The sequence below is a fragment of the Ursus americanus genome, chromosome 12, assembly GCF_024610735.1.
Source record: "Ursus americanus isolate L20-20 chromosome 12, mUrsAme1.1.p, whole genome shotgun sequence".
NCBI lineage: Eukaryota > Metazoa > Chordata > Mammalia > Carnivora > Ursidae > Ursus > Ursus americanus.
This window is the reverse complement of record NC_142138.1, coordinates 71,531,062-71,542,422: the sequence shown is the minus strand read 5'-3', so window position 1 is coordinate 71,542,422 and position 11,361 is coordinate 71,531,062. Positions and strand designations below refer to the sequence as shown.

Sequence of the window (11,361 nt, the reverse complement as noted above, 5' to 3'; positions counted from 1 at the left end):
AGTCCAATGCTTAATGGACTGAGCCACCCAGGCATCTCAGACATAGTTCTTTATTAATCAGTTTCTTTTCATTCTGTCTCTCCCCCTTTCTTCATTATCCCTACACAAAATTAGAAGGGAGAGGACATCATGGAGGGACTATTAGAGCTATTTTTTTAGAAGAAGAAAGGGCAGCTTGGGTCTTTTCTTCGGTAATAGAATTATTTGTGGCTTATTGCATAGCAGTCTAAAGAATTTTTTTCAATGAAAAATTACTCTTATCCTCTCCTCCCATCTCTTTCCTGCTTCTGCCATCCCTTGAGTCACTACCCACACAGAAGTATGGGTATTAATTAAATGGTCTTAAGTAAGCTCTGAAAAAATAGGAATGTCTGTAAAAGGGCTGGGGAGCCAGACCTTACATTGTTCAAGATCCAAACCTGACCTTCTAAATAGAAACTATAACCTAAAAACATAGACATTTAGGGTTGAAAGAGTTCAATGCTCTTCCCCGTAAGTCACTCTGGTCTTACCTCCTGCTGTTGGAGGACTCCCCTATAACCTAGCCAATGGTTTGTGATTCAGCCTCTATTTGACAGTTCCAGTAACAGGAATCTTGTTACCTTAGGAACAGTCTACATCACTGTCAGACAACACTGTTCCTTAAAGAGCTCTTAATAAAAACTACAGACTTCTTTTTAGAAATTGTCAATCATTGATTCTAGCTCTATTCTCTGGCATTACACAGAATAAGGAATTCAACATAATGAAGATCCCATGAGCTCAGACATATTCTTGAAGTATTTCGATTCTAAATCCAGGCTTGCCATTTACTAGGCACATGGCCATAGGCAAGTTACTTAACAGCTAAGAGCCTTAACTTCCTTACCTACTAAAAGAGGATAATAACTACAAAGGTCTATGAGGATTAAGTAAGACAGCCCACGTAAAGTACCTGACATGTCTTAAGTGTTGAATGAATGTAAGTTCCTTTCTCTTCTTATCCCATTCCTTATCCCCATGAAAACCCTTCAAATATTTGAAAACAGCTGTTATGTTTCCCCTAAGTCTTTCTTTCCAATTCAACCTTGAAGATACTCAGTTTCCTTCAACCATTTCTCATGAAACTGGCCTGTGACCTCCAAGGCAGAGAGACAGAATTTACTCAACTTTAAACACCCCAGTGCCTAGCATAGTGGCTGAGAAATAGTTGGTAGGCAGGAGATATTGATTGAACAGAATTAAGATGACCTTGACATGCCAAACCCAATTCTCAGGCAGAGGCTTCTGCCTTTTAGGACAATGTTGAAAAATTTTTTTTCAGGTGGGAACTATCAACATGGATTTCCCACCCCCACCCTCAACACTCAGTTCCCATATACTTGCTTTAATTATCAGGAAGATCAGAACAATGTTTTGCTCAATATCAATTCTGCCCTTAGCTTCAGTCTTCTTGTAAAATTACCCCCCATCTCTACCCCTCCATTCTCTTGGTCTCTGCCTTTTAGAGTTGTTTTCATGGGTCTATTTCTTACATGCTTTTATAAGCAGGCAAGAATGCTTTAAAACATACCCTGTTCTCTTTTTAAATATCTAATAAAACAACTAATCTAATTCTCCTGTTAACTAAATATTCTCTGCAAAGAGGGACTGAGATCTAGAAGGTAATAAAAAACATCTACCAGTTTAGCATCTCAGGCTCTCTCCTACCTATCTTCAGATTGGTGGTTTCTAGCTCTCCCTTTCCCCTTTGCAGAAAGAACACAGGAATATGGATGCCCATTTCTAAGCTCCTTGGATTATAAAAGCACCTTTAGAGAGCAGATAACAATCACTTTTTTTAAAATAGCACATTCTAGGTAAACAAAGTTCTGCACACCCAGCAAGATTTTTTTTTTCCTAACTCTGCCTCCAGGCAAGGAGAGCAGAGCATTGAAACACCTCAATCAACTGGTATTGCCGCTCTTGTCACATGGCTTAATGGGGCCTCTATTTTTAAACACATGATTGACATCCATCTGTCCAGCTGGGTCAAATACAGTCCACCCTGTGGGCAGAGGAAGGAATCAGATGACTTCTGAGGTCCCTGCCAGCCCTATGATTTGTCAAACAGAAATGTAATTGTGCTCTTAGGTTGAAAAAAAAAGAAAAGCCAACACCACTCCAAAGGTCCTTCAAAACTGTAACCTGCAAGTCAGTGAATGAAACAAAATATCCCCTCTCCTTCCTTTGGATGAGTCTGAAGCCAAGACTTAACTGAACCTGCCTAAAGAAGGAAATAAAAAAAATAAGAGAAGCTTTGAGTAGACAAAGAGAGGAGACTGGGTTTGGTGGTGATGACTCAGGGCATTAGACCCAGAGGGTGTCTCCTTCCTAACTGTGCAATTAGGGACTCAATAAAAGGTTTCAGCGCCTGCCGTCAGCTCACAGCCCGCTGCCCATCTTACTCTACTTGCTCTCATTCATGAACAAGGTAAGCCTCATAGACCATATGCTTGAGCATACTTGGGATCTCGGTTGCTGCTCTGCTTATATGTGAGATTGTGTAAGGATTCCAGAAGAGACATACCCCAAGTCTAAGTTGACCACTATTAATCCCACTAAACTGGGAACTCCAGCCCTGCAGATGCATTCTTTGCTTTGGATCACTCTTTTTTAAAAAATACAAACTGTATGACATAGGCATGAATACTATGTAACAAGACACGGGACTCAGAGCAATACTAAATTGAAAATACAGAGTCATTTAAATGATGGGTAATGACTGAGGGGTCAGGATTCTATGTGTTTTAACAGTGAGTTCACTGAGCCATGTCTTCTTGGTAAAAATATGTTGCTTCAGCCTGCATATATAGACGTCGATTTTCTTGGCATTACTTCTCTTTCCTCTAGAAGCTTTACTAACTTTAAAAATTATACTTTCCTAAGAAGAGGAGTTAGACTGACCCAAGGTGGGAGAAAACAGGTGGACACTCTCAGTTAAGGCTGGAAGGATTGGTCCCATTCTGTTGACATCATTTGTGCATTTCAGTACTTATATTTGCGTTCTTTTTTCCACTTCCTTTTGCAATAAAGCTTTCTCTGAAGACATGAGTGTCGCTGTTTTCCAAAGGGTGGGATGATGTGTCGCTTCTAATACCTACCTGTGCCAGAGCTGATCTCACCGACATTACTTGGTACAAAACTAAATCATTGAAATTCAGATACAGTATCTTAATAGAGATAGATAGAATAGAGCAGATGATGCCAGTGGAACTGGGGGAGGGACAGAAAAAAGGATGACCTCTGTATCTCCTTCCTGAAGGACGCTTCTTAGGAAATGAGCTTTGTTTGTTCTTTGTCACAGTCTCCTGAGTTGGGAAAGATGCCTCAGCTCCTGAAAGATGTTCTCTGTGTAATCAAGACATTCCACAAGTATGCCCAAGAGGATGGTGACAAGGCAACACTGACCTGCACAGAGCTGAAACAGCTCATCCAGGGCGAGTTTGGGGACATTCTTCAGGTGAGATGTTCACAGAGCTGTGGAGATTCTTCCCCACTTACCCTTTCTCCATAATCTATGCAAGATGGGTATAGGTGATCCCTGCCTGTTTTATATTTGGCTACCAACTCTCAGCACTCACTGATTTTGAACTTTTTTCAGTCTCAGCTCCCTACTCTGTGCAATTGCTTAATCAGTCTTACAAAGGAAAATAAGGTTTTTCTCACTGGGGCTATGCTTCAGCAAAGTAGGTTCTGAGAGTAGTCATGAGCCAGTGTACAACTAAATGCAACTCACAGTGACGTAAAAACTCCTTCTTAGCATAGCTCTCTGATGAAAAATGGCATCCAGAATCAACAAATTCTTACTGCTTGGGGAAATTTCACTAGTTCCTGAGGGAAAAGGTTAGAAAAAAAAAGAAAAGAGCATTCTTGGGAGACATGTAGGCACTCGGGGTGCTTGAACACATATAAATAGGCTGATTCCTCACTGTGTTTTCATGCAGCCAGATGCCATTCATGCTGTGAAGAGAAATTTGAACCTTCTGGATACTGACAGCAATGGCAATATCAGTTTTGAGGAATTTGTTCTTGCAATCTTCAACTTGTTGAACCTCCGCTATCTTGATATACAGTCATTACTAAAACCAGAACCAAGACAAGTGTCTAAACCAGAGGAGAAACCAGATGATATGGATCTTCAGGGGATTGGTGGCCCTGGCCAGTGGACACAGCAAATGCCACCAACTCAAGACAGAGTGGTGCCTCCTTCAGGAATGACGTCATCAGCTCAGCTCAGCCCGATGGAAAGGGGAGCAGTTGGACACAATGGGGTTGAAAACACCAAGACTTGCAAACTGCCAGTAGACACACCTGGGCCTAATGACCCTAATAACCAACACATGGAAGGAGATCAACAGAACCAGGAAGTGGCCCAGGATGTACCAGCAACAGGAGACAATGGGGCTCAACTTGAGACAAATAAGCCAACAGCAGAATCAGAACAGATCGACAGTCCCACAAAGCAGGAGGAGCAGGATAAGGAGAGTCCCATGGGGGGAGATAAACCAGTCAGGGAGCAAAGTGTCACTAAGACATGGGATCAATGTGGAGAACAGGAAGGGAACCTAAGAACCCGAAGTTCTCTACCAGAAAAAATAGCACAGAGGCCCTCCAAAGATCAGGAAGTTGCAGCAGGAAAGGGTGTTAAGGAACATTCTAAAACACAAGAACTGTCGCTGCCAGGAAAATATGAGCCCAGTTCAGAGCATGCTGACCTGCCAAAACAAGCTGCAGCCCAGAAGCCATTGCAGACAGGGAAACCAACTGATTCTGAGAATGATGGTAGAACATCTGAGATCCAAGGACAAGGAGAGGATGCCGGCAGGACACCACCTAAGACAAAGAATCCAGCTGAACCTGGGGATGATGGTAGAGTAACTGAGACCCAAGAACCACCAGCACAAGAAAAAGAACATGAAACAAAGGACCTGCCTGTCCAAGGTGATAGCAGAATTATTTCAGAAACACCTGATGTTAGGGCTGTAAGGAAAGAGAGGAGAGGCCCTGAGGCCCATGAAACAGCAGGGCAGAAAGAAAACGAGAGAAAAATTCACCTACTAACCCTGGAAGACCAACCACAGGATGGGAAGTATGAGGAACTCCGAGAGTCATCAAAAGAAAGGGATGCTGAAGAAGGTTCTAAAACACAAGAGTTAAGCTCAGAAGAAGGAGATCAGAATCATCCTGAAATTGAAAGAGCAGTCACCCCAGGAGAAGAGACAAGACATGCTGAGGAAGGCACAGCAAAAACCCTTTTGAGCAGCAAAAATGCCCCTGCAGCAGAAGGGACACCAGGAGCAAGAGAAAGAACACAGGAATTAGCACAACTCAAGAACCATTCTGGAGAAGAAAATAAGAAGGTCACCAAGACTCACGACAAGCCAGTCAAGGATGATGATGGTTACCAGGGAGAGGATCCCAAGCCCACAGTCACACAGAATAATGAGGGTTCTGAAATTCCCAACAGCCTGACTCCAGAGGATAGTGATAGCAGCTCAGAGACAACTGACCTGCCTGTGCAAGGGGATTCCCAGAATCAAGTAGACCCTCTTAGAGAGTCTGTGGAAAGAAGTCAAAATAATAACCCAGACACTGAGAAACAGGTAGCTCTGGGTCAGGAAAGCAGAACTCGGGAGGCAGTCGTGCTGGCAGTTGAAGGAGAGGATAAGCAGCTCACCGAAGAACCAGAATGGGCTGCCAGAGAAGAGCACAAGAGTCTGGGTTCAGGGACCAAAGGCCCGGGTCCAGCTGTGCACCCTGATGGACATCCAGAGGCACAGGAGTCCACAGCAAGAGGTGAAAACAGAAAGTCCTTGGAGACAGAGATCCCAGGTACTCTGGAGGCAGACTTCACTGACCAGTTTTCCATAAGGCAGCTTCCAGCAAAGGAAGACAGCAGAAGAAAGCTAAAGGTCCAGGGCCTAAGTACCAAAGGAGAGGAAGTTAGAGCACCAGAGACCCAGGAGGCTCCAGTAAAAAATCTGGATGAGGACAATTCAGCATCTCCCAAAACACACCTTGAAAGAGAGGGAACTGCAACGTTGGAAGAGGATGAAAGCCCCCAAGAGTTGGCAGAAGCCAATGACCAACAAAATCCAGCCAAGAAAAGATATGATGTTTCAGTCCCCCAGTCCAGCCTTGAAGAGAAGATGCAGACAGACCAAGAGCCTGGTTTTGTGGAGAGGGGTACAGTCCATTCCAGTCCTCTGTACCAGTACCTGCAAGAGAAGACACTGCAACAAATGGACATGACCCAAATGGAGCAGAAAAATCAAGCTCAGACAGCTAGATCATCAAGCCCAGAGCTCCTCAACAACCGGTCAAGTGTATCCCTCACCCAAGAGATCTCAGAGTGTCCTATTATCTTTAGTGACAGCCAAGCATTACAACATTACACCAAGGAGCATCTGCCTGATGCAGATCCTGCTGACGCACAGCAAACATCAGTTCCCCAAGCCTCAGAAGATAAGCAGGGCTACCCTCAGGAAAAGAAACCAGTACTACAAAAGGAGGCAGGCCCCAAAGAGCAATGAATCATTATCATGATCCCAGGAGAAGTTCCAAGAAACTTCGCACATCTCAACATGTCCCAGACTCCTCCCAATCACCCTCAATGCCCACAAGCACACATCCAGATGCAAACTGATAATCCTTTATTTTTTTTAAATTAATGGGCCTTTATTGATACATTATTAATAAATGAAGTCCATTACTTTACTCCATTCCTTACTTTTTAATCTAATGTCCTTTTTCTGTTGCAAGATCTCATTCAGTTTCCCACATTACATTTACTTGTTGTTTCCTTTGGCTTCTCTTGGTTGTTACAGCTTTTCAGGCTTTCCTCATTTTAGATGACATTGACAGTTTTGAGGTAGGGGGCTCCTCCATTCAAATTTTTCCTGATATTTTTCTCACAGTTAAACTGAGGTTATAGGTTTTGGGGAGGAAGAGTGCAGTGATAGAGTTCCCTTTTCTTCACATATCAAGGAAGCGTCTGTTACCTTTTTTCCTTTTTTTTTTTTTTTTTGGTCAAAACTACCTATGAATTTTCTTAATTTCTTTTTTCTCCTCTCGACCCCCCTTCCAATCTTGCCCTCTCTTATTTTATTTTTTTAATAATAATTTTTTATTATATTATGTTAGTCACCATACAGTACATCCCTAGTTTTTGATATAAAGTTCCATGATTCATTACTTGCATATAATACCCAGTGCACCATGCAATACATGCCCTCCTTAATGCCCATCACCAGCCTATCCCATTCCCCCACCCCCTCCCCTCTGAAGCCCTCAGTTTGTTATAATCCTTTAAATTCCCTACCCGGGGCCCCTGGGTGGCTCAGTCGGTCGGGCTGCCTTCCCTCAGGTCATGACCCCAGGGTCCATGGGCTAGCCCCACATCAGGCTCTCTGCTGGGGTGGGGGGGCAGCCTGCTTCTCCCTCTGCCCTTCCCCCTCCCCCTGCTCATGCTTGTGTGCTCTCTCCTCTCTCTCTCTTTGAAATAAATAAATAAAAATTTTTAAAAATTTTTGAAGTCCCTTCCTAGGTTTCTACAAAAGCACATAAGAAAGTATTCAGCAGTGCGAGCTGCCACCAAAGAAATATCACACCAAATATCCTACCATATGATACTACTTCCAAGTACCAAAATGGATTTTCTCATGAGACAGTTTTTCACAATTTACCAGTCACTAAAAATAGAAAATTTCCTTTCATATCTTTAACAGATGCCGATTTCTTCAATTGATTTGTTGGCTTTTTATAATGTGGCAATAGTGAATATAAGACTCTGCAATACCACCTTATAATCATAAAATATAATTAATCCATAGATGCAGATAATTCTGCTTCATGACATACCCTAACAGAATTCAAGTTTATCCTAAAAGTTTATCCTTCAAGATAATCTCAGATATCACCATAACTCAAAATAATTATAATTTTCTAGCATCCAGTCAGAGTAGATTCATGACTTTTTGCTAATGTCCAGGTGCTGAGTGTGGAGTCTGCCTAGAGTTTCTCTCTCCCTCTCCCTCCAGCCCTCCCCCTGCACTCTCTCTTTCTCTCTCTAAAATAAATAACTAAATATTTTAATAAATAAATACATGGCTGTAATTAAAGGATGATGCCCCAGAACTAGTAATAACCCAGAAGAGGAATAAAAGAGATACCATAAAATGTTTCCCAAAACCAAAATGCCATCTCCCATTGCATCCTGCCTTTGAGGTTCAATATTCTTCCACTTCATCTCACACCCCTTCTAGAATCTAAAATTCTCCTATATATCCCCCTTTCAACATTTTCAGCTCTTTTCATTCTACCTTTGAACATAATGAGTATCCTTATCTAAATATATATATGTATATATATAAATGTGTGTATATGTGTATGTGTGTGTATATATCTATATCTATATATATCTTTAATGACCAGGAGACATGAGACAACTCACAAAAAAGAAAAATATATACTTAAATAGCTTAAACTCATCAGGCTTTTTCACAAGCAACTCCCAACATATATCAGGACCCACAAAAATGACAAAGGTTATAAATAACAAATTTGCAAAAGAAGCTATACAGATGGCCAATAAATATATGAAACCCTCACTAGACTTGAAGGAAATGCAAATTAAAAATAGTTTTTTCACTTACCAAGTTATTAAATGTTGTTTGTTTTTAATAACCACACAGTGATCTGAATGTGGAGAAACAGAAACTCTGAAATACATATGACAGACATAAATGAGTACAACCTTCCCAGATGGCAATTCAATAATATTCACAAAAATATTTTTAAATATTTCTCAGATGGCATTATAAGGAAATAATCGTGGATGTATATAAAAATTCATCTACAAAGATATTAGTCATAGCATATTAAAGACAGCAAAATCCAGAAACAACCTTAATGTCTATCATTACAGGAATTATTAACTAAATTATGGTCACAGGATACTGTGGAATGCCAAAAATCATTAGAAATTATGAGATTATATTACAATTATAGAATTACTAAGATTTTAGTTAAGTGAGGAAGGATTAATAAAATACTAAGCTTTGAATGATTATAAAGTGGTATATGGAGTATGATTCCACTTAGATTAACAGATAAATAAGCAGAGTATGAGAACAAATCTTAACAGTAGTTATCTCTAAGTAGGGTAACTATAAATGACGTTTATTTCCTGATTTGAGATTTTCTTCATTTTTCAGATTTTCTATAATGAAAATGCAATACATTCACAATCAGAAAATAAATGCTATTCTTAATAACTAATTATAACCTTTAACTCTAGCCTTTAGAAATAATGTAAGATAGAAAAAAATTTTTTTCAAAGATGTTCACAACACCATTATTTATAATAATGAAAAGTGCAGAAAATCAAATTTTAATAGGCTTTGAAAAGTATATTTATCCCCTTGATGTTTATTATATAGTCTCTAAAATGTGCATTTACGAACCATCTGCACTCGTATGGAAAATTCCTTATGCGGAAAAACATGATACCATTCAGTGCTTACAGCAGGTTACCAACTATATATGTGATGAAGAGAAAATACACCTAAGTATCTACAATGTTTATCTCTTAGTGATAGAATTATAAGTAACTAGGACGCCTGGATGGCTCAGTTGGTTAAACATCTGTCTTCGGCTCAGGTCATGATCCTAGGGTCCTTGGATCGAGCCCCATGTCAAGTTCCTTGCTCAGCCGGGAGCCTGCTTCTCCCTCTGCCTGCTGCTTCCCCTTCTTGTGCGTGTTCTCTCTCTCTCTCTCTTTCTGTCAAATAAATTTTTTAAAAAATTTTTAATAAATAGTTTTTAAATACTCTCTTCACATTCAAACAACCATACAATTTTCTCTCCCTGTTTCTGCCCTCTGATCTATCCCTACCACAAAGCAATGTTTTTTCCATCAACCTATAAAAATTCTTCCTCTGAAGATGGCATTGCCCTCCATCTGACAAGCCTAGAGACCGCTAACCTCCCTGTTTTCAGACCTCTTGTGGTTCATACTGTTGACTGCTTCTCAATTCACTGGTCCTTCCCCACCTCCTTGTGGATTCTTCTCAACCACTCCCCAAGACTTTGGGCTCTTTCCAAGTGCTCCTTTTTTTCTGGACTTTCTCCCTCTGAGAAACTGTCCTTAGCACAAGTTACTAGTGTTACAATGGTGAGTTTCAACTGATCTTGTTCAGACTTGAATGTGCACTTCAATCCAGTCTGTGCAGTTGCTCACAAGATATGACCCCTGAGACTGTCAATCACTCCCCATTAAACTGGCTTGTCTTCTCAATTTCCCTCATTCTGTCCTTCTCTCTATCCCCATTCCATCAGGCTTCAAAGGCACAAATTTTGGAATCATCATTTGCTTTCTCTTATTCTCCATATCTAATCCACTACGGTATCTCCATAGTCTTCCATAAGTCCATTTTCCATATCCATCTTTCATTCTCCACTCCCTATGGGCCTTCAAGTACCCTACACCTAAAATAATGTCTCTCCTTCCCCTTTTATTGAATGTCCACATCCTGCTTATCCTAAGAGATCCAACTTCCATGTCATTTCATTCATTCCAAAATTTTTATTAAAAATTTTGTTAGTTCCAAATACTGGGTGAAGAATTAGAAATACAGAAATGAGAAGACAAATAGGTACTCTCTATCTTGGAGCTTGCATTCTAGTGGAGGAGGGGAGAAACCAACAGCAGACAAGTACAACCATAAATAAACAAGATAATTCCAGATAATAAAGTGGAGAACATGATACAGAGGAACAAGGGAGCAGGAGGGCAGAGGCAAGTAGAAGTGCTGCTATAGAAGACTACTTGACACCTTCCTGATGCCCCAGCAAAAGGGATGTTGTCCTCCCCTGACTCCACAGTCTTGATTTGTGCCTCTTTCTCAAACTTCCTCCCATGAGTTACAGTTATTTGTGTGCTTGTCTTACCTCTCCTCTCAGACTATAAGCTCCTTGACAGCGAGGTTCACAATTTACACATCTTGCTATCCTTCATTAGCATGGAGCTTAGCACCAGATGTGTATTATGATTTCAGTAGGTGTTTGTTGAATACGTAAATAAATCCTGATATCATTGCAACAGCCTCTTAACTGGGCCCCTGCTTCCAGTCCATCCTTCATTTAATCACTCAGGAATTTTGCAAAACATTGTTTTCATTTCATCTCTCTCTGTTCAAGACCTCTCAGTGATGCCTTGCACTTTCCTCTATGCCACATCAGGTCTAAACTGATCAAACTCTATAATCTTTCCCTCCAATTACAATTTACCACTAGTTTCTTTAGAAATCCTGCTGAGGACCTCAGGTTGGTCATCTAATT

General features: G+C 40.8%; 1 protein-coding gene across 1 annotated transcript; it reads left to right on the top strand.

The window, feature by feature from the left end:
* The first annotated feature begins 3,328 nt into the window (after positions 1-3,328).
* Positions 3,329-6,554, top strand: TCHHL1 (trichohyalin like 1). The gene is made up of 2 exons (XM_045790676.2): positions 3,329-3,481; positions 3,966-6,554. Exons 1-2 carry the CDS (start codon positions 3,344-3,346, stop codon positions 6,552-6,554), a joined length of 2,727 nt encoding a protein of 908 aa, XP_045646632.2. The 5' UTR covers positions 3,329-3,343.
* Positions 6,555-11,361: the final 4,807 nt, after the last annotated feature.

Bases quoted from the DNA above. Each gene is read 5' to 3' on its own strand.
- TCHHL1 (XM_045790676.2), top strand. From the start codon at position 3,344: ATGCCTCAGCTCCTGAAAGATGTTCTCTGTGTAATCAAGACATTCCAC. The intron at 3,482-3,965 runs GTGAGATGTTCA...GTTTTCATGCAG, and splicing joins AGTTTGGGGACATTCTTCAG to CCAGATGCCATTCATGCTGT.